Genomic DNA, 23,726 nt, shown 5'->3' with positions numbered 1-23,726 from the left:
GTGTTGTTAGACGGCCAGGAAAAAAGCGGCTACATAATAGGATTTGTTTGCTCTTGGTTCTTAAATAATAGGGCTTTTTAGGGAGCCAGGAAAAAAACTATTACATACTAGGGTGTGTTTACTTTTGGTTGTTACATAATAGATAGAGTTTTTCCTAAAAACCCACCAGGGGTAGGAAAAAACCTTCAGGGCCCAATAGTGGGGGACCCTCAAGGCACCAGACCCCTAGTGAGCCAATTCCAACAGTCTTTAGCATCCGATTCCATTGGGGTCCAGACAAGCAATTCCAATGGGGACCTAGCATCCAATTTTACCAGGGGACAAAGCATCAAATTTCAGCAGTTTGTCAAACCTAACCACCGGGACCCCTAGAATCCAATTTCACCGGGGGCCCTAGCCCAAGCATGAAATTTCATCGAGGTCCTAACATCCAATTTCATCGGGCCTCTATCTTAGCCAACGGGGGGCTTATTAATCTTACAATTGGGGCACTAGTATCCAATTTCATCGGGCCCTGTCATCCAATTTCATTTGGGCCCTAACCTAACCACTGAGGGCCCTAACATCCGATTACAATTGGGCCCTAACATCCAATTTCGTTGGGTCCATAACCTAATCACCACAGGCCGTAGAGACCGACTCTGATGGAGGCCCTAGCATCAAATTTCATCGTGGGGTCATAGCATCTAACTTTATCGGAGCCCTAACCTAACCAATGGGGGCCCTAGTATCCAATTCCAATTGGACCCCTAGCTCCAATTTAATAGGGCCTTTAAACTAACGACCGGGGGCCCTAGCATCCAATTCCATAGGGGGGCATATAATCCAATTCAATCGGGGGGACCCCTAGCAACCAATTTTACCAACAAGACATTTTTCAAGAAATTTCAAGATTTCTGTGGCAGATATATAAAAGTATAATGTTTACTTATGTTAATGGTGACTCAATCTCACCTGACATGCAAGACTTCAGGGTACTGTGTGGGGTCCCCATTTTTACTGTGGAATTTGTACACTTGGGGTGTTACGTAATCACAATGCACACATGGGTTCTGACACAATACTTTAATAGGTCTTTTTTTTTCTATGCGTTTTTTATCGGGGAACCTTAATAATCTAAAGTTTTTTACCCACATTAGGGCTTGAAAGGGCCTTCCCCTCAATGGAACTGTGCCATGGATATCTGGACCTGCAAAATATTCTTTAGACTTTGGTTCAGGTAATACCTTCTACATGATAACCTATTGCAGGCAAGAAGAAACTCGTGTTCCCGTATACTAGAGCAATTAAATGGCTTATATATTTCTAACCCTTTTTACATGAGAGGACAACCATCCCAGTATTATCGCCTTTGCTATATTAGATGCACCTACATTTTATAGTATTATAAATTTTCTAAAGTGACCTAGACAGGTTAAGTTACATAATAGATGTTATACAGCATTGTAGTTGGATATTTATTGAGTAAACGATTACGTTTTGAAGTTTATCCTGGAACAAGTAATTCTAAGAATTAAGCCTTTTGTGTTTGCAAATTTTATTTTATCATGGAATCACAGAAAAAGCAGTTAAAACTCACCAAACAGAAAATATAAAACGGGAGAAAGCTTATAAAGGATAAAATATAAGCAAAAGGAACATGAAATCACAGAAAAAGCAGTTAAAACTCAATAAATGGAAAAACAAAACGTGAAAAAATCTTATACAGGATAAAATAAAATAAAAAACGAACGTGAATTAAAGAATAACGGGGACCCTAGCAACCAATTCTAGAGGGAGGTTATTATTAGAGGTAAATTTAGGGCATATTAAGATGCATTTCTGAGAGGTTTCATGAAAATTCCACGTTTCTTTGAGCCAAAACTATGCATATTTCATGCCACCGTGCCAATATGTGGTTGACTCACCCCATGGTGAGCAATTCTAACGGGGGCCTAGAAACCAATTTCAGTGAGGATAGGTTTGTTATTAGAGATAAATTTAAACTAATTTAATAGTTATTTCTGAGAGGTTTTAGTAGAAATGTTGCGTTTCTTTAAGCCAAGGATCTGGATATTCATGTCACCTTGGCAATATTTTGATAGAAGTATTTTTGTTTCGTAACAAGACTTTGTAATTTTACACGGTCTATTTTCTGTTTTGTAAGAATTATTTTTTGCTTTGAAAGAAGTATTTTGTAAGAAGAATTTGTGATCTATTAGATTTTGTTTTTAAAGAGTTATTTTTGTTTTGTAATGAGTATTTTGTGACATGAATTTGAGATAACTCAAGATGTGTGCCAGATGGTGCGATAGAGGCGGCACGTTCTGCTATACTAGCCTCAATTCCTAGGAGTCATTAGAAGAGACGCTAATGTTTTTTTTATTAAGTTTAACTATTGATTATTGTGTAAACGAATATTTTTGTAGGAAAATGCCCAAAAATACCATGTGTGTGATAATACATTCTTTGAGAAAGTGCCACATTCTTTGCATTCAGTGTAAAAGACTATGAATTAGCATGGAACATTGTAATCTACCAATGACAGGACACGTTTCCGCTGTTCATAATATCAAAACAATGGTCATTCATAGTTTATAAAGTTATTTTTGCGGGAAAAGATTGGAAAACCCTTATGTGTGATAATGTGCGCCAGAGGGGGTGCAATGTGCCATCCATAGCTTACCACGGATTGGGTTGAAGGGGGGAATAGTGGGAGCTGGAATCGGTTGAACGGGGGTGTAGACCAGCAGAATCGGAAGTGGAACCGTTGTAACCGGGGGTCAGAAGCGGGGAAAGTGGAAATTGATTATCACAAATAAAATTGAAAAAAAATGTCTTAGGAATGATGATGGGGTGCTAGAGGGTCAGATATAGTGTGAAACGATGTCGTGAAATGACATGGTATGCTACGGATGGTTGGCTTGCGAAAACACGAACCAATGGACTTAAGACATGATTTTTAAAAAGAAAATATTTGGAAAATGTCTTAGGAATGATAATATGTATCATTGGGATACCAGGATTCAGCCATGAATTGGCTTAGTGGTGCCAATTGCCGTGGATGGTATCAAATTGAGGGATGGCTTGCAAACAGATTCAATGGACTTTAAGCATAATTTTATTAATAAAATGTCTGAAAATTGTCTTAGGCATGATATGCGTATCACAGGGTTGTCACGAGTGCAGCCACGTATTGTTAATGTGGCCTGAATTTCCGTGGGGGCCATCACTTTGAAGGATAGCTTAGAGTGCAGTCTGCCATCCATAGTGGGACATGGTGACGTGAAGTGCTTAAAATAACATATTCTAAAGCTTAAACTTAAGGTGGAAGGTGTTGAAAGAATGTTTCGGCTTTGTAAGGACCGAAATTGAATATCCAGTAAAAGAAATGAGGCATTTTCATTAACACCTCTGAGAGATAACTCTTAATTTGCTTTAAACTTATCTCTAATAACAACCCCACCTCTCTGGAACGGCTAAGATGACGTGAAATTCATAACCTTGGTTCAAATTCAACGTGACAATTCCATTAAAACCTCTCAGAAATGCCTCCTAATATGGCTTAAATTTACTTGTAATCATAAGCCCCCCCCCCGTTTGGAATCGGTTACTAGGACATCCGTCCTTCTTTAATTCACGCTTGTTTTTGCTTATATTTTTCCTATATCAAGTTTTTTGACGTTTCGTTTTCCCGTTTATTGAGTTTTAACTTCTTTTTCTGTGATTTCATAGTTCTTTTTGCTTATATTTTATCGTTTATAAGTTTTTTCACTTTTTTCTGTGTGTTGATTTTAAAGGGATTTTTTCTGGTATTTTGTGATTTTATATCGTTTTTATATTGCAGAATTTGTAAGTACAAAAGCCTTAATACCTTATACTACTTGTTCCAGGACAAAATTTCAATACGTAGCCATTTACGCAATGAAATATCAAACGCCAATGATATATAACATCTGCTATGTAACCTAACCTGTGTAGGTCAACTCGGAAAATTAACTAAGCTGTAACATACAGGTGTATCTAATATAGAAAAATCAATAGCATTGGGAAATGTGGAACCTCTCATGTGGAAAGCGTTGGAAACATGCGAGCCATTTAATTGTTCTAGTATTTGGACACAGTGGATTCTCCTTTCATGCAATAGGTTAACATGTAGAATATATTACTCCAATAAAAGTATTATGGATAGTTTGCTGATCCCAGATGTCCAAGGCACAGTTCGATTGAAGGTGAAGCCTCTTTAGACCCCTATTGTGGACAAAATCATTAGATTGTAAAGGTTCCCAGAGAAAAAAAGAAGAAAAGGCATTGAAAGAAAAAAATCTCTTAAAGTACTATGTAAGAAGCCATGTGTGCATTTTCATTACGTAGCACCCCACATGTCCCCCTCTAGAACTACAAGCAGGGAGTAGGGACCGCCCATGGCCCCCTGAATTTTTGTATGTCAGGTGACATTGCGTCATCCTTAACATAAGTAAACATTTCCCTATAACATGACAACCAAAGAAATCTTGAAACGTCTTGAAAAACGCCATGTTAGTGGAATTGATTGCTAACGGTCCCCCAGTGGTATTAGATGTTAGGGCCCCCAATGGAATTGGATGCTAGGACCCCCAGTGGTTAGGTTATTGGACCGATAAGATTGGTTGCTAGGGGCACCACTGGAATTGGATGCTATGGCCCCTAATGGTTAGGTTAGGGTCCTAATTAAATTGGATGATAGGGCCCCTTGATGGAACCGGATACTGCGGCTTCCATTAGAATAGGTTTTGGGGTCCCATTGGCTAGGTTAGGAGCCCGATGAAATTTGATGTTAGGGTTCCATTGGAATTGGATGCTAGGGCTCCTCTTGGTTATGTTAGAGCTCCCGATGAAATTTGATGCTGGGGCCTCGACGGATTCTGATACTAGCGCCTCCGTTGTAATTAGTTGCTAGCCCCCCCCCTCCGGTGGTTAGATTAGGGGCCCAAGGGAATTAAATGCTTGAGCTTGGGTCTTCCAGTGAAATTGGATCCTAGGGGCCCCGTTGAAATTGGATGTTAGGACCCCCAATAGAATTGAATACTTGGGCCCCCAATGGAATTGGATGCTAGGATCCCATTGGAGTTGCTTGCTAGGGTCTCATTGGAATTGGATCATAGGGGGCTAGTGGAGCTGCCCACCAAGGGTCTGGCATCTGGAAGGTCCCCCATTACCAGGCTCTGAAGGTGTTTTTCCTACCCCTTGTGGAATTTTAAGAAAAAACTCTCTATTACTAACATTTAAAAGTAAACAAACCCTATTACGTAACAGCCAAATATAAACAAGCCATATTACGTAACAGATTTTTTTCCTGGCCCTCTAAAAACTTCTATTACGTAAAAACCAAAAGTAAACATTCCCTGTGACGTATCAGACACCTGCGTCTCTTAAAAAACATTCCGTATGACGTAACTAACACACCTACTGGCTGTCCTATTCAGGGACAGGACTTTCATGGAATCGTGGTTTAGGAATCCGCTTAGAAACGGGGATAAGGCTCCGTTTACATCCACAATACCCTCACAACTGTTTATGCATTGTTTTTATTCTAGCCCCACTCTCACAAAAAATTCCTCGTGGTAACTGTTTTCAAGACAACAGCAACATTAAAAATAAATATTTCTTCTTCTTCTTTCCCTGTCTGGATCAGTATGGAGAAGATTGCGTATAACCAGACAACAGCTGCAGGACAACAGCTATATCAAAAATAGATATACCTTCTTCTTTTTTCCTTGTCTGGATTAGTAAGGAGACGATTGCGTATAACCACATCACCGGAAAAAAGACTCAGATCCCTGCAGTATGAAATTAGCAATGTTAACAGGAAAATCTTTCTTTGGAAATAGCTATTAAATATAGAGTTGACTTTTAATTACCAGGAGACCGACCTGCGCTCGCACGCTGGTACTCAACACGCGGAAGGCTTGTATATATGTGATTCTCGCTGTCAATTGTCTTGTAACTGTCTGTTACTCTGAGCTTCTTTTCCAGCTTTTCTCCAGTTTTGTTTTGCTTTAGTTGCATTGTTGTATAGTTGAGTACCAACCAGTCGTGTTCCATTGTCAATACCTTATGAAATGTCTAAATTACTCATTCACATAAAGAATGTGTTATTCTTTAGTTTTTGGTCAAAGGGTGGCAAATCAGAAATTTCATTTGAATTAATATATTTTTAGTGTGAATTCAAGCCCTTCTTCCTGTTTATTCTTCATGGAATTATAGCTTTAATACGATTTGTATTCTCCTGGGAGGCGATCGACAATCTCAAAATTGATTATTGTGTTGCCAGAGCAACACTTTCGTTTTGTCCCGTTTTTTTTTTTCCTATGCCGCCGATCTCGGCTTATTCCTGGAAACTGGTAAGGGTCTAACCTGTGCGGTTTTTACAGAAAGAGTGGACCTAAGGCCGGACTGATGAATATGACATTACATTTTGGAAAGCTCCGCAGAACTCTTGCCTGGGGCCAAAAAAGATGGGTTTGTCTGTCCACGAGTCAGAGCCTATGGTGTGCGAAGTGAAGTGGAGTTATATAGCCTATGTCAGACAGGAGTACCTGAAGTTGTGCAGCCAAGCTCTCATTTCATCAAACCATGTTTCTGCTTTCGAGTGGAAAGCTCCGTTCTAGCAGGCAAGCAGGCAGGCACCACTTTCAAATTGAAGATGGACTAAGATCTATAAGTGTTAAATATATGCGGCAGTTTACACAACCCCACAGCCAATATATCTTGTTCGAGTGATAAATAGAAAAATTTACAGAAGCAAAAAAGCGGCATTTTCCCACGGGTCCGAAAGTGCCGCCGTGATTTCGGCTGGGTTTATCATTTGTTTTTTCTGACATGGGATTGAGGTAGAGAAATGTTATCAGACGTAACTCTTAAACTTTAGAAGTTCTGTCATTGCTAAAGAAATTGGAACTGATCCTTTGCACCTTTCTAAGTGGTGACGTTAAAAAGTTGGCCTACGGCAAAAAAAAAATCACTTTTTGAACTAAGACAGATAGAATTTTTTCGAAGGCAATCGATAGCTCTTGATGAGCTGATCAGGTAGATGTCATCCATTTTTTGGTACAAAAACTCCTTCACGAGATATACTAGTTTGAAAGTTTCAAGGGATTGACAACTTCAATAATAGGGTACACACTGAAACCAAAAATAGGCCGACACCGATTGTGATACAAGTAGAGGACTTGTAAGCAATAGTTGGCTGTTAGACCATAATCGTCTTCGGCAATAAGGGGTTTGCAACTTTGGCTAGTTGGTGTACCTATTATTTGTTTCCGGTGTATTTGATGGTAAAACCAATTTGGTTCCAGCGGTAAGACATGCAGGGGACTTGTAAGTAATAATTGTCTTTTAGTTAGGCTACAATCATCTTCAATGAAGAGGGGTTTGTAACTTTTGCTAGTTAGTGTAGCCTACCCATACTCACTGTAACCTAGAATTTGGTGTTTACGCAACGGTTACAAACGATAACTTAAAACAATGAGGTAGTTTCGTAATAATTAGTGTCACCTATGGCATTTTAATCCTGAAAAGCTACGGATAACTTTATAATACCAACTAGCTTATAAAAGATATTGTTCCAAGCTTTCATCCGTCACGATGTCTACGATTGAAAAGGATAAAGTTCAACTGGCTGCAAAGTCAATTTAGTCCCTTCTTTCGATATTCTTTTGTTATTGTTGTTTTTTTAACGCTGAGGAATAGCCTTTGATCATGTGATTACTGATCGTGTTCTTCTTTGAACATAACGTTTTAAAAGCTTCGATAGGCTGACAATTTCAGCGTTTAACAGATAGCAAAGAAACAAAACCAAAGTGTTGCTCTCGCAATACTTTATTCGGCGAAGCCGGAGAAAGGTTGCCGCAACACTTCACGTTGCTCAGGCAACGTAGGTCTAGTACTTTACTTTGTTGTTGAGCTGCCTTAAAGCAACACGGTTCTTCATTCCATTGTAATTTTGATTAAAAAGCCAATGTCAAAATACAGCTTTCAATTAGATTACCAATAGGAATTAAATCCCCAGGTTATTCGATTAAATGGAATAACGTTTTTCGCCCAACTAAATTATTAATTATTCAATTGTTTAGTGATTATCATTTTTGGAACTCGTTGTCATTTGTCTTTTAACATAGATTAAACAAAAAAAAAGTTTTTTTAACTGCAAGTAGGGAGCAACATTACAACTTAAAATGAACAGAAATTATTCCGTATATGAGGGGGGTTGTCCCCTCCACGACGCCTCGCTCTTTACACTAAAGTTTGATTCTTTCTCACACCTCTACTTTTTAAAACAATAAAAAGCTTTAGCGGAAAGAGCGAGGCGTTGTGGAGGGGACAACCCCTCTCATATACGGAATAAATTCTGTTGGTTTTAATTTTTAATGTCGCTCCTTACTTGCAGTTAAAAAAATTATTTTTTTATTTAATACATAAAAGGGTGTACTATTGAAGCATGTTATGCACATTAATAAAATTAAATGCTTAATAATAGTAATTTCTGTTCGTCTTAAGTTTTAATGTCTCTCCTTACTTTCAGTTAAAAAAGCTTGTTTTCTTATTTAATTTCTAAACGTTTTGAGAATTAATGCATGTCTTGGTTTTGGCTCACCGCACATGAATAATTAAAACGAAACTTGTATATTAATTTGTTTTGCTAAATACCTTTCTCATAGTTTTGATCGGATGATTTTGATAAAAAAAGGGGTGGGGGAGGAGGCCTAGTTGCCCTCAAATTTTTGGCTACTTAAAAATGCAACTAGATTTTTTTGTTTTCTTGCACGAACGTTTTTGTTAGTAATAAACATACGTAAATTACGAATTAACTTACGTAACGAACTTCTATATTTGTGTATTTTTATTATGTATATGAGGGCGTTTGCCCCCTTGTCAATACCTTGCTCTTTGCACTAAAGCTTGAATTTTATCCCAAATCTTTAAGAATGACCCGTGAAAAACAAAGGCCGTAGAATAAATAGTTGAAACTACTAAAAATACTTTAGCGTAAAGAGCAAGGTACTGTGGAGGAGAAAACCTTCTTTTGTACGTAATATTTGATGTTCGTTTAAAATTTTTATGCTACTCTTTACTTCCAGGTGAATAAAATTATTTTCTCATTGTTTCTTCTTAAATAGTGCTAGAAAATCCCGCGCTCCCTTCATGGAAATTTTCTTCCCTCATGAAGATTCCTCTATGGAAACATCCTCCTACTTAACCCCCCCCCCCACCCATCCACTCCCACCCCATCGCGAAAAAGTCACCCTGAAAACGTCTGTACGCTTCATAATAGCCATTGCTATATGTAAACAATGGTCAAAGTTTGTAACTTGCAGCCCCTCCCCCGGGGACTGTGGGGGATTAAGTCGTCCCCAAAGACATAGTTATTAGGTTTTTGACTCCGTTGAATAGAATGGCTATCTCAAAATTTTGATCTGAGTATTTTGGGGGAAAATGTGCGTGGGAGGGAACCTAGATGCCGTCCAATTTTTTGGTCACTTAAAAAGGGCACTAAAACTTTTCAATTCCGTTGGAATGAGCCCTCTATCAATATTCTAGGACCACTGGGTTCAAATTATCACCCCTGGGAAAAAACAAACAAATAAACACGCATCCGTGATCTGTCTTCCGGCAAAAAATACGAATTCCACATTTTTTAGATAGAAGCTTGAAACTTCTACAGTAGAGTTCTCTGATACGCTAAATCTGATGGTGTGACTTTCGTTAAGATTCTATGCCATTTAGGGGTGTTTCCCTCTATTTTTTAAAATAAGGCAAATTTTATCAGGCTCGTAACTTTTGATGGGTAAGACTAAATTTGATGAAACTTATATATTTAAAATCAGCATTAAACTGCGATTCTTTTTATGTAGCTATTGTATCAAAATTCCGTCTTTTAGAGTTTCGATTACTATTGAGCCGGGGCGCTCCTTACTACAGTTCGTTACCGCGAACTGTTTGATTTCACATTTTAAAATAGCAATACCAATAACAAGAGAAAAGTTTTCTATGGAAATAGGTACTCAGTTATGTATTGTTTGAACATTTGACATGCTTTTAAAATGCATCATAATAGAATACGTTAAAGATTGAAATAATACCTGCATTACAAATCTCATTCCTGGGGGATCGATTAATTTTTTTGTGGTTCGGCATTCTCGTAGAAGATCAACAAACCAACAGCTTGGGATCCAATAGGTATTGAACTCAGTTTGTATAGACTTGAAACTTTCCAGTTCTCGCTTTGTCATGATGCCTAGAAAACAAAGAACAATTTAAAAGGGGTAAAAATATAATACAAAATATAACTACTAAAATGATCATTGGGTTATTATTGCCAAGATGGTTAAAGGGTGTCAAACCCCCCTTTGGAGCTGATTTTTACTTTTGCTATTATACGAAAATTAGCAGCAGTGTTAGAAAAAAGAAGAATAATGGGTAATACAGGGCTGCACCAAGGATTTGGTGCAAGAATAAGGGGTACCTCAGGGCTTTTAAAGGGGTGGGATCTTCCTATGTAAACGGTATTATTTAGTCATTAAATAAAAAAGAACAAGTTTTTAAAAACTGAAAGTAAGGAGTGACATTAAAACATAAGACAAACAGAAATTATTCCGTTTGTAAAAGAGGCTGCCCCCTCCTCAATGCCTCGCTCTTTATCCTAAAGTTTTTATTGCTTTGAAAGGTAGAATTGTGACAAAGAGTCAAAATTTAGTGTAAGGAGCGAATCCTTGAGGAGGGGACTGCCCATTTCATGTACAGAATTATTTGTGTTCATTTTAAGTTGTAATGACGCTCCTTACTTTCAGTTAGTTTTTTATTTAATTTCTGAACGTTTTTAAACCAATGCAGGTTCGAATTTAGCTCACTGGACGTGAAAAATTGAAACAAAATTTGAATATTAATTTTGGCAGATTTATTTCGTATATGAACGGTTGTCCCCTCCTCAATACCTTGCTATTGCCACTTTTAAAAAAGCTTCCTGTTCTGATTAAACGGCACCCATGTTTCAGTAGCCGCTCTTAAAAAATGGGGACAAACAGTCATTGTGACACATAGGAGTCAAGCACACGTAGTCATCTAGATGTCGGGTGTGGCGTCCTTGTTTAGTTCTGCTACAAGGACAAGAAAATAAGCAAGTTTTTCGAATAGTGCCAATAAACCTGGCTCACCCTCTATAAAATATACCCCTCCCTCTCACGGAAAACTCATCCGTGTAAATTTCATCCAGCATAAAGAGAAGCTCTCCCCCGTCGAATTCCATACAGACAGTTCCATCCTCGCTGAGAATCCCCCCTTCCTATAAAAGTGCTTGTCGACGATTCAGCCTGAAAAATTCTCCTTAGCATATTCTATTTTGAATAAGACTGTTAGGGGACATTTTACACCTAAACTTACAGTTATTTTATCATCCAACAATACTGAACAAAATGATTATCTAAAAAGTTTGATCATATAACCTTGTAGAAAAAAGGGCGTAGGAGGGGTCCAGTTCCTCTCCAATCTTTTTGGTCACTTAAAAAGGGCACTAGAACTATTCATTTCGGTTTGGAGGCACCCTCTCCCAATCTCCTAGGACCATTATTGCAATATGATCATTCCCAGAAAAAAAACACACATCTGTGACCAGTCTTATGGGGTACGCTGAACATGACGACATGATTTTCATTAAGATTTCTTGTATTTTAGGGATATTTTTCCTCCTGCTTAAAAAATAAATCAAACTTTCTCAGGCTCGTAAATTTTGATTGGTAACACTAAACTTGATAAATCTTATATATTTGGAATCAGCATTATAAGCTGATTCCTTTGTTCCCATGTCATTTGAATGTGAGGAAAGTCCATCAAAATATTCAGCAGATATTTTGTATGATTGACAATATCTTACCGCTCCATAGGAGAAAGATGAAGATATGGATAATTACAAATAAATACAACCATTTTCAATTATTGACTCTATCTTTGTTAGAGTGATTACCTGGGTTGACAATCTTGTGAAATTATCTGCTTCTTAATGCGGCAGAAGTAGACCTTATTTCTAACTCCTTCAGATTTGTTTTTTCTCCTTGGAGGGCTAGAGGGACCTTTTTTGAAATTTCGTGCTAAGCTAAATCTTACTTTTAATTTTTTTTTTTTAGTTTCTGAATTTTTTTTTTCAACTAATGCAGGTCCGACTATAGCTTAAAATTAAAACGAAATTAAGCGAATTTAAAATTAAACGAAAAAGTTAAGATAAATCTTACATTCAATTTTTTTTTGTTTCTAAACGTTATCAAACTAATGCAAGTTCGAATTTAGCTCATCGTACATGAAAAAAAATATATATACTAATTTGGCAGATTTATTCTGTATGTGACGTATATTTCCAGTTTCGTGACTCGAAATGAAAATCGAAAGTGATTGAATTAAAGCAAAATGTACTTTTTTCACAAAAAAACTGCAATTTTTGGTTTTCCAAACTTTAAAGAGGCTTAAAAGGTGGGGAAATAGTAATTCGGTAAAAGATGAAGAAATAAATCAATAAAATCTTGTGAAATTTTCCCCTTTTTAGTGCGGCGGAAGTGGCTCTTTTTTAGTGCGGCTAAAAGGCTCTTTTTTGAAATTTTTCATTAAGCTAGATCTTACTTTGAATTTTCTATTTAGTTTCTGAATGTTATTCAACATTATTCGTTATGCAGGTTCGAATTTAGCTCACCGTACATGAAAATTAAAACAAAATTTTCATTTGGCAGGTTTATTCCGTACATGACGTAGGTTTCCAGTTTCCTTGACTTTTATCAGAATTGAAAGTGATTGAATTAAAGCAAAATGTACTTTTTTCACAAAAAACTGCAATTTTTGGTTTTCCAAACTTTAAAGAGGCTTAAAAGGTGGGGAAATAGTATTTCCGTAAAAGATGGAGAAATAAATCAGTACATATAAATTCAAACATTTTCAATAATTGACTCTATCTTTGTCCAATGAGACACTCAACGAAAGTACTGATTAGGGCGATAATTAAGTGGAAAATCTTGTGAAATTTTCCGCTTTTTAGTGCGGCGGAAGTGGATCTTATTTCTAATTCTTTCAGATTCGTTTTTCTCCTTAAAGGGCTAAAAAGTCCTTTTTTGAAGTTTTCCATTAAGCTAGATCTTACTTTGAATTTTTTATTTAGTTTCTGAACGTTATTCAACATTATTCGTTATGCAGGTTCGAATTTAGCTCACCGTACATGAAAATTAAAACAAAACTTGCATGTTAATTTGGCAGATTTATTCCGTACATGACGTAGGTTTCCAGTTTCTGTGACTTTTTTCAGAATCAGAAGTGACTAAGTTAAAGCAAACTGTACTTTTTCACAAAATATTGCATTTTTGGTTTTGCAAACTTTAAAGAGGCCTAAAATGGGGGGGGGGGGAGGAATAGTAATTCCATGAATGATGAACGAACAAATAAATACATGTAAATTAAAACATTTTAAGATATTGACTCTATCTTTGTCCAATGAGACACTCAACAAATGTGCTGATTAGAGCGATAACTGAGTAGAAAATCTTGTGAAATTTTCCACTTTTTAGTGCGACAGAAATGGACCTTATTTCTAACTCCTTCAGATTCATTTTTTCTCCTTAGAGGGCTTGAGGGCCCTTTATTGAAATTTATCGTTAAGATTAATCTTATTCTATGGATTGGGCAACTATCTAGTCGTTTGTGGCCGGTCTGGTCAGGGTGTTATTAGCTTTTTTCTTCGATTATTGTTATTTTTGGTTTGGTCTATTTGTATTTTTTTTTTTTAATAGGAGGGACGTTGTGTCGTAGTTTACTCACTAAGAAAAAAAACTGGTCGAAATTAACCATTTGTCAAATTTGACCGCAGTCCAATTACCATGGAAGAAACTTCTAATTAAATTAGAAATAAAAGATCTGGAGCTTTAGTGATTTAATAAAACATTTGTTCTGGCTTACGCAATGAATACATTTTTTTTTATTTATTTAGAGTTTTCTTTAATGTTTCTTTTCACCAGTGTAGCAAACAAAGAGGTTTTTCTAATATAAAGCTACATTTTGACAGGAGTCAAATTTTGTTTTGACAGCCGAATTCTTGGTCTTCCAATAAAGAGAACGAAATATCCAGACGAGAAAATATTCAATTAGTTTCAGTTTATTTTCAAATTACAAATATTTTCAAATATTTTCAAATTACAGTTAGAAAATATGCATTCTTTCTTAGTGGTATGTTATTATATAGTAGAAAGGAACGTTTTCTTAGATGGATGTTCAAATGAGTATTTATGCGCCAGTAAAACTTACTGTTTGTATTATTTTTTCTAGATGAATTCAAGGGATCTTTTGATAAAGCGGCGCATTTGCAGGAAACCATAATAGATTCCGAAAAAAAAACTGAGCCATCCTAGCCGAGTGGTTAGCAATCTGCACTTAAAGTCCTGGGGTCAGGGATCCGAGATTCCTGGTGTCGCTTGTCATTTGTTTTGGGACGGGGGTCAATGGTGTGACCCTGTAATCTCAGCTGGTCGATCCCGTTCTAAATGGTTACCCGGAGAAATCAGGGGAAAAAGATACGGGAAGCTTGACTCTTTGCCACAATTCTATTTTTTAAAACATTTAAAAGCTTTAGCGTAAAGAGCGAGGGATTGCGGAGGGGACAACCCATTTCATATACGGAGTAATTTCTGTTCGTTTTAAGTTTTAATGTCGCTCCTTACTTTCAGCTAAAAAAATTAGTGTTTTTTCTTATTTAATTCCAGTAGAAACGCATATGAACTGTTTTTACCTAAGGGTTAGGGAACAACTATTCAAACTGGTCCCTCCCTTATCCTTCCTATCCCCTTCTATCTTAAAATGTTGTCTTTAATGTCTCAGAAGAAAGACTGTCAGCATAGGATTAAAGAGTTTACTGCCCCTTAGCTTGACCGCTAAATGACAGATAAAACTGGCATCCCCGAAGTGAAATGAAATACACGAACAAATACAAGAACAAGAATAAACTATGAAACTTCAAGAATAAATCATGAACTTATAATATATTGTATAATAATAATGATATAATAATAAATAATGATATGTAATAAATATTATAAATAAATAATTATAATAATAATGATATATAATAAATAATAATAATATAATAATAATCACTATGATAAATCATAGTTTATGAATAAACTATGAGCTTATAATTGACGGAAATGAACAGAATCTAACTCTTTTTTAGCAGATAGTCATGGCTGGGTTCACTGATACGCCAATTAGACAATTAATCAATTAATATAGGATTTCTTCGTTATAGTGTATAGCAGGTATTTCGAACTCGTCTTGTACCAAGAGCAATGTTATCCATGCAGGCTAAATCCAGCCCAAGACCCAATGCATAATGAAAAAAAAAATATAGCCAATGCTAGAAACACAACTGAAGCACTAAGCATTTGATCTTTCCTTTTTATTAATATTAATACAATTCAAATGTTATCTGTAAGAATTTGCAATTTCTATCCCTCAGCGAGAAACTTTAAAATTAGGTTTAATTCTTAAAGCCCTAAGTTCGTATGTTTATTAATCCACATTAACAAACAAATAAATAACTTAAACAACAGTTTCGTGCTGAAAAAAAACCTATGAGGGTTTGTGGTCGCACGAAAGGTCACGTAATCATTTAACTATTAACTCAACTGTTTACTTAAACATCAACTATTTAGTTAAAACTACTATAAATAAACCAAGAACAGATCAATTATAAACTATATACATGAAAAAGATAAATAAATAATTGAACTAAAAATAATAATAGATAACTGAAAATATAAAACAAGAATAATAATAAAAAATCCCTCTCCATCAGTCCGTCCCCATCACTCTTTAACGCTCAGTCCCCCTCCTCTCCCCCGCCCTTCCCCCAGACCCGTCTTAGCCCCTACCCAATCTTACCTCTCCAGCTCCTCTTCCTCCCGTACCCGACCTTCCAGCCATAATAAAGTTCAACAAATCCCCCCCCCTAAAAATAATCTTTTAAATTCTTTTTAAACTGAGGTACCTTTTCTGCAACCCTAACACTCAACGGTAACTCATTCCATACAGATAGACCCAGGTGTTTCATTGAAAATGAAGACCTGGTACAACGACACAAATCAACAACTATACTATCACTTTGCCTAGTTCCATAATTATGCAAGTCATCATTAATTTGGTAAAAACTCTTGAAAACATCATGGGTTAAACCATTCTTACAGTGAAACACAAACACTGCAGCTTGATAATCTCTTATCTGGCCTACATTAAGGAGCTTCAGGGATCTAAAACAAGCACAGATGTCATGTACATCCTGAACAATCCTACCGATTGCTCTAACAGCTTTATTACCTTACCATTTAAAATTAGTTGTACACCTTATGCTCACATTTCTTAAAAACGCTAAAAATTTAAGTATGGGTCTCACAATTTTCCATTACGACTTCAACAGAATTACCAACAGAAATATTCACCGAGTTAACTTTTAAAAACAACTTCAAGACTTTAACGACGTGTTCCCAAGATCATTCCCCAAGCTGCTGGTGCTGAAGCTTGGATGACCAAGAAGTTAGTCACGCCGTTTCACTTTATCAAGCAGAACAAAATAATCTAAGGGATTCTTGAAAGTTAGCAAAACTTCCTTAACGAATACTAACTTATCTTGTTTGAACTTCTTTACAATTTAGATAATTTGAGCCAATTGGAGAGATCCATGATCAATCCTTATCTGTATAGAAAAAATACACGAAAATTTAAACAGATTGAGACGTATCGCGGTCTTAAGCAGTTGGAACGAGAAAATACAGAAGCTTTTGTAATGGAAGTGCCCGACGTGGCTAGAACTCGGTACTAGCTAGATATCGTAGCTAGTTAAGGGATGAAGTTTGCGACCTGGCTAACAATGTCGGCTTCATCTCCCATTGATATTTGTGACTAGTGGAAAGCTGGAAGACCAATATTCACAAGCTGGGAGAATTTGCTACGGTTTAGAAAATATACCTAGGCTGCTACCGCAAAGTGTTTCTGTAAAAGGGGTTCTTAGCACCAAATTGAATATTATATTATTGGCTTTGTAATAATCTATACATTTTTTTTAGAATAGGTTCATTTGATAGCATAGAATGTTGATGATTATAATATAAAAACTAGTCATTTATTGCACGAGGGAGATAGCCGTTCCCTAAAATCCCTATTCGACACGCCACAGTACCTACTTTAGCGTATAGAGTAGTCTGGTCCAGTCAGGTCTAAGTGAAAAATTCGGTCAAAGTGATCAAAGACTTGAAAGTAAAGCAAAGGCAGATAGAAATAGTAAAGCCAAGACAGATAGTCTCTATAAGAAAGGCAAAGCTGGCATAGGCTTTTCAGAGTTGTAAAAAAATTCATTGTAGCCAGGAGTTAAGCCTTAAAGCCAGAAAAGAGGATTTAGGGGGTGGCAGCTCCCGTATTGGAAAAACGCTTGCTTTAGTAAAAGACGTAATTTATTTAAAGTACACTGTGTTTTGAGTTAAACAAACACATTTTATTAATAGTATGTGCCCCTTAAGACTATCATATCTACTTTACATATCAGTTTATTACTAATAGGGGATCTAACTGCTTACCAGATTCGACAACATGTTCCAATGTAGGAAACCGGCGTTTGACCGCAAGGGAGATCGACCTCAGAACGAGGATCATCATGAGGTTTGTATAACGCAGCAGAGTACGACGAATGAGACGACTCTCCTCATCTCTACCAGGAATGTATAGAGAAACAGTTAACATGAGTCTGAAAGAGAAATGCTACGAAAGGCATTGCCTTATATCTATGGCTTAATCCACTCAATAAAGCAAACAGTTAAACTTATGAGATGACACCCATGGGATGCAGTAAAGGCGACCCTCCTAATTTTTTTCAAAAAATGGTTTGAGCCTTTACACATTTAATGTTTTATCACAGGCAAAGCTATAGCGATGTCTATAGTAATAAAGGCTATAAGGGTTCGATGTTGTATCATCATTGTTAATTTTTTCTCAAAGAGGTGCTTAATTTTTGTTGTTGTTTTGTTTTGTTTTTTTACCAGGGTTATCGCTATCAAACCAATAATCCTGGAAGATCGGGAGAGGGCTCATTTGAACGGGGGTGCTAAAAGTTCGAATGCCCTTATAAAGTGACCAATTTTAAGTGACGTATCTTTTCCTCCCAAGACATCCAATCAAAGTTTGAGATAGCCATTTTGTTAGGCATAGTTTAACGTCCCATAACTCTGCCTCTGGGGATGGCGTAAAGGAGGTGACACCCATGGACTTCGTAAAAGCGACTCTCCTACTTTTTTCAAGCTGGTTGTAGTCTTTTTGCAGACTGGTTGGAGCCTGCGCTCCACTTATATAAGATAATTTATGCGCATTAATAAGCTCTAAATGTTGCCTTTTATTTGTATTTGAAAAACCTGAGTTTTGAACCAGACAGTTTGTGGTAGCGAACTGCATACAATTAGCAACTCGTGCTAATGGTAATCGAAAATCTAAAAAAGGAGCGTTAATAACAATAAATACATCAAAACCAACATCTTGGCAACTCTAGACGCGCAGAATTCGTTTAGCTTAAATTTACCCACCCATAAATGAAAAACTTGCCTAATTTTCAAAAAATGGAGACCCCCCCCCCAAAGAGGTCATTGATTTTGAACAATATTACACCATCAAATTCCGCGCATCAGAGAACCTTGATGCCAATGCTCTTAGCCTTCATCTCCAAATATGCAAAGTTTTTGTTGTTTGACTCCAAAGAAGTATCTCTGGCAATCTATTAAGTAGTTTTATATCTTTTTACACTTTATACGTAATTTATTTGCAAATATTATATGTATATTTTTTAAAAGTGGTACAAATAATTCAACAAATTGTTTGTGTAGTAGTATTTTTGCACTATGAAAAAAAAATCTTATGTACTATAATTAGCCTACAATATTAATTTTGTCTTTATTGCCACTTTTAAATAGCATTAGGAGTATTTGTTTTGACTCCAGCCTTGATTTGTTTCCATAGCTTTGACTCCAACTCCAAAGGGTCTTACATAATTTCTGTTACTCTGACTCTGACTGTATTTAGTAAAAATTTGCTAAGACTTCGACTCCACGACTCCAATTCCAAAGCCCCAGTTTTTTCCAAGATTTGGAATAAATTTTTTGCTTTTCTCCAGCTCTGAGAATATCAAAATTGCAAAGATTCTTGGAAACTGACTTAGCAAATAAAAAAGGCTTTCTCTGTTACTTGTCTTATAACACTTCTTGACAAGTATAACTTTAACAATACATAACACGTTGCATGAGTTTTCTGCTTGGTCTGCCTTTTTTACTTTAATTTTTCGTTTTCAGCCAAAAAAAAGGGAAACTTAGGAAGAGGCATTGACTTTTCACCACATGGTATAAATATTCTAACACCATATATACCATACAGTTCTGCCACGCATGGCACACTTCTACCATATACGGTACAGGTTTCCCCATGCTTGGCGCGCGTCACCTGGTGTACGTGATTTTTGAAAGTGTTTTGAAACACTTTTGATTTATGAGTTTTGACTTTTGAAAACACCCCTCGGAAACCTCAGAGGGTGAAAACTGACACTAGTCTCAGAAAAAAATTGTAATCACTTATTTAGTGTTAAGTAAGAAGCAAGTTGGCCCAACAGTTGACCGAAACTCTAAAAAACCTTTTAAAAGCTACGAACCAGAGAAACTTTACCTGATTTTCAAAAAAGGAGAAACACCACAAAAACATTAAGTGATATTAATGGAAATCACACTAAAAGATCCAATATTTCAAAGAGCCCTACTGTAGAAGTTTCAAGCCCCTATCTAAGAAAACATGGAGTTTTATCCGTTTTGTCAGAAGAAAGATTACAACATGTTTATTTATTTATTTGTTTATTTATGTTTTTTCCGAGGGGGTAATAGCATCAAACCAGTGGTCCTAGAAAATTGAGAAGGATCTCATTCAAACGTAGATAAAAAGTCCTAGTACGTATTTTAAGTTACCGAAAAGATTGGAGGACGTCTAAAGCCCTTTTAGATTCCTTTTTTCCCAATGATGGCTGACGAAAATTTTTATATTGCTACTTGATTCAGCATAGTTAAAATGTTCAGTGTCATTGCCTATGGGGATTACATGCCCCCGGCATAACGAGTCCCTGGAAGAAGAGCTTTAAGTCGCGCAATTATCCCATTGTTGACTTATAGTAATAATCGTTAATGGGAAATACCCGTAATTTTTTTAGGTGGAATTTTCTAAGGGGGGAGGGTTCACAGGGAGAATTTCTTGTGCGTAGATTAGTAGGGGGAAATTTACACAGGGGAGAGGGCTCCAGGAATGATTTGAAAACGGACAGAAATTATATTTAAATAAATACAACTTTATATATATATATATATATATATATATATATATATATATATATATATATATATATATATATATATATATATATATATATATATATATATATATATATATATATATATATATATATATATATATATATATATATATATATATATATATATATATATATATATATATATATATATATATATATATATATATATAATGTACAAGATATATGTAAGAATATACATATACAAGAATATGGAATTCTGAATTATTTTTTTACCAGAAGAAAGACCACGGATGTGTGTTTATTTGTTTTTTCCCCCAAGGGTGATCTTATCGAGCCAGTGGTCCTCAAAATCGGAAAAAGGCTCATCTGATCGGAAATCAAAAGTTCTAGTGCCCTCTTTAAGAGACCAAAAATTTTGGAGTGTAGTTAGTCCTCCTCCCACGCCCCTTTTCTCCAAAATTGCCTGATCAAATTCTGAGATAGCTATGTAGTTCAACATAGTCGAAAGGTCTAATAGCTATGTTTTCGAGGATGAATTGATCCCCACCCCTCCGATTCCCCAGAGATAGGGCTGTAAGTTAAGAACTTTGCCCGTTGTTTGCATATAGTATTTGTTATTGGGAAGCATAAAGAAATTTTCAGGGAGAGTCTGACTGGGGGGATTTACGTCGGGGGATTTTTCTGTAGGGCAATTTTTCGTAGAGTAAGGCAGTTTTCCATGGAGGAGGAACCAGATTTCTCGGTGCTATTTAAAAAAAAGATCAGATATTCAATAAAGAAAGTTTTTCAGACAAATGTAAGAAGCAGCATCAAAACTTAAAACTAACAGTAATTATTATGCATATGAGAGGGGTTGTCCCCTCCTCATACCTCGCTCTTTAATCTATTTCTTACACAATTTTTTTTAAGTAAACGGCCCTTGTGTTTCAGGAGACATTCTCAAATGCTTCAAACAAAAAGTCAAACCTTGCTTATGCCAACACTCCCAATCAATTCAAAGTAGTTTGCCCACACATACTAAAAAGGTTTATAATTGATGAGATAGGGTGATGATTTTAGGTGTCGTATGGCCTTAAAACCCAATAGACTTCCTATATTTAGACTGAGCATCATGATACATTCCTTTGGTGTACTTCCTTTCAAATTTCCATTTTTTAGTCCTATTGACTATAGAGAAGGGCCGTTCTTTACTTCCCGTTCATTACGATAATGGCAAAAAGTATATAATATAATAAAGCAGTTGAGCTTCAACTCGATTTTATGACCTATTTATTTTTTCTTTTAGTTCAGTTCTTCTGCCGTCAGTGAAGTCTGTAAATAAGTAAAAAAAAATAGTAACTGGACTCATGTATTCTAATCTCAATAGCTATGTTTATCAATACAAGGTCAAAAGAACAAAATATGAATCCGTCAGAAATTTTTATACGTGTTTCCATGAGCGTATAATTTAAAAAAGGAACTTACTTGTCAGGCCAAGGCAAGGCGACATATTGTTGCCACCATCTGTTCGCAATTGTGGTCACATAAAACCCCAATACAAAGGATAGTGGAATCATCTCCAGGTACCGATCGAAGAAGCGAGCTAGAGACTCGAAATACCTGCAATTGTAATCCAAGTGAGCTAATTCATTCACCCAGTAAGCAGCAATCTCTCTCTCTCTCTCTCTCTCTCTCTCTCTCTCTCTCTCTCTCTCTCTCTCTCTCTCTCTCTCTTTGTTTCTTTCTCTCTCTCTCCCTCTTTCTCTCTTATCTTTTATCCCTCATCTTTTATGTCTTGTTTCATTTTGATTCGACGTGATTTTTGCGTGGTTTCACTCTATTATTTGAAATTTTCATAAATTTGTTTTTAAATATAATTTATTACATATTATTTATATAGCTAAGTCAGGTTAAAATAATTTACTCAGGTTTAAATCGGATATCAAATCTTAATAGTGTATATTATAATAGTTTAAAACAGGTTCAAATGGCGATTCTTCCTAAATTGACTTTTTTTTTCAAAATTAAATAAAAAAACAAGTTTTTTAAACTTCAAGTAAGGAGCGACATTAAAACTTAAAATGTACAGAAATTATTCAATGAGAGAAAAGGGGGTTGACCCGTCCTTAACGCCTCACTCTTTACGCTAAAGTTTTTTTTTATTGTTTTAGAAAGTATAGATGAGAGAAAGAGTCAAACTTTAGCGCAAAGAGCCAGGCGTTGAGGACGGGTTAATTAATAAACCTGGCATTTAAAAATGGGACGTTTGCTTAGTCATTAAAAGACTCAGGAATATTGGCTCTTTACAAAGGAGGAGAGAAGACAAATCCATCAAATTGTAGGCCTATATCGCTCCTGTCGGCTTTTTCTAAAATAATTGAACGTTGCCTGTATAATAGAATAGTGCGTTTTTTAGATCATTTTGAAATGATAAATCACCTTCAGTTCCGATTTCGCAAATGTCACTCGACCATTCATGTGGTTCTATTACTAACACAGTATGTCCATGATATTCTTGACCGTGGAGAAAATCAGCTTCCATTTTTCTTGATATCAAAAAAGCGTTTGATTGAATATCTCATGATATTTAATACATAGATTGGATCATTACGGTATAAGAGGGCCATTAAAATCCTTAATAGCATCTTATATTAAGGACCGTTCTCAGTATGTTGATGGAGGTGATGTTTCATCTGAAATTACTCGTCAATCTAATGCCGCTGGTGTCCCGCAAGGGTCAATGCTTCGTCTCCCTACTTTTCTTAATTTGTGTGAACAACCTGAATAATTCAATGAGAATATTTGGTTTAAATTTGCAATTTGTGGATGACACTGTGTGTACTGTCGCAGGGAAAGATGTGAGCTGTTTGAAACTTGCATCGAAAGAAGCTTTCAACCATCTTCAATTGTGGCTTGAGTCAAATTACATAGCTCTTAACGCTGATATAGCGAAATTTGTGGTTTTCTCGCGTTGTAACGCTGCTGTTCCTGAGCTTAACTAATTGAATCAAGTGATTTTAAAATGAAGATTTCACGAGCAGCAACTATGACACCTCGGAGTCCTCCGTGACTCTAATCTATCATTGAAACCTCATATATCTAATCTGCGGATGAAATTGGGGAGAAATATAGGGATAATTCGAATACTCAGGTCATCCCTTCCCTTTGAAGCAATGGGACCCCTTTATTATGCACTTATTCATCCTCATTTAATGTTTTCATCACTTGTTTACCTTAACACATTTAGTTATCATATTACGCCACTTCAGAGACAACAGAACAAAGCTTTAACCTTAAGAGCTATTTGCCTTCCCCTAAATTATATCCAGCGAAGTCATCAGCTGATTCTCTGTATTGCTTCCTTAAT

General features: G+C 36.1%; 1 protein-coding gene across 1 annotated transcript in view; it reads right to left on the bottom strand.

Moving 5' to 3' along the window:
* LOC136025983 (bestrophin-2a-like) overlaps nt 1-23,726 on the bottom strand; it is a 142,582-nt gene that overhangs the window by 64,432 nt on the left and 54,424 nt on the right. The window contains exons 3-5 of the mRNA XM_065702120.1: nt 21,845-21,979; nt 17,607-17,773; nt 10,101-10,255 (exon numbers count right to left, since the gene is read on the bottom strand). Coding sequence (XP_065558192.1) covers nt 10,101-10,255; nt 17,607-17,773; nt 21,845-21,979 — 457 coding nt within the window. The remainder of the gene's footprint in view (nt 1-10,100; nt 10,256-17,606; nt 17,774-21,844; nt 21,980-23,726) is intronic.

Source organism: Artemia franciscana, chromosome 1 (assembly GCF_032884065.1).
Source record: "Artemia franciscana chromosome 1, ASM3288406v1, whole genome shotgun sequence".
Lineage (NCBI taxonomy): Eukaryota > Metazoa > Arthropoda > Branchiopoda > Anostraca > Artemiidae > Artemia > Artemia franciscana.
Note: the sequence above shows the minus strand (reverse complement) of the source record. Positions and strands in the feature narration are given on the sequence as shown.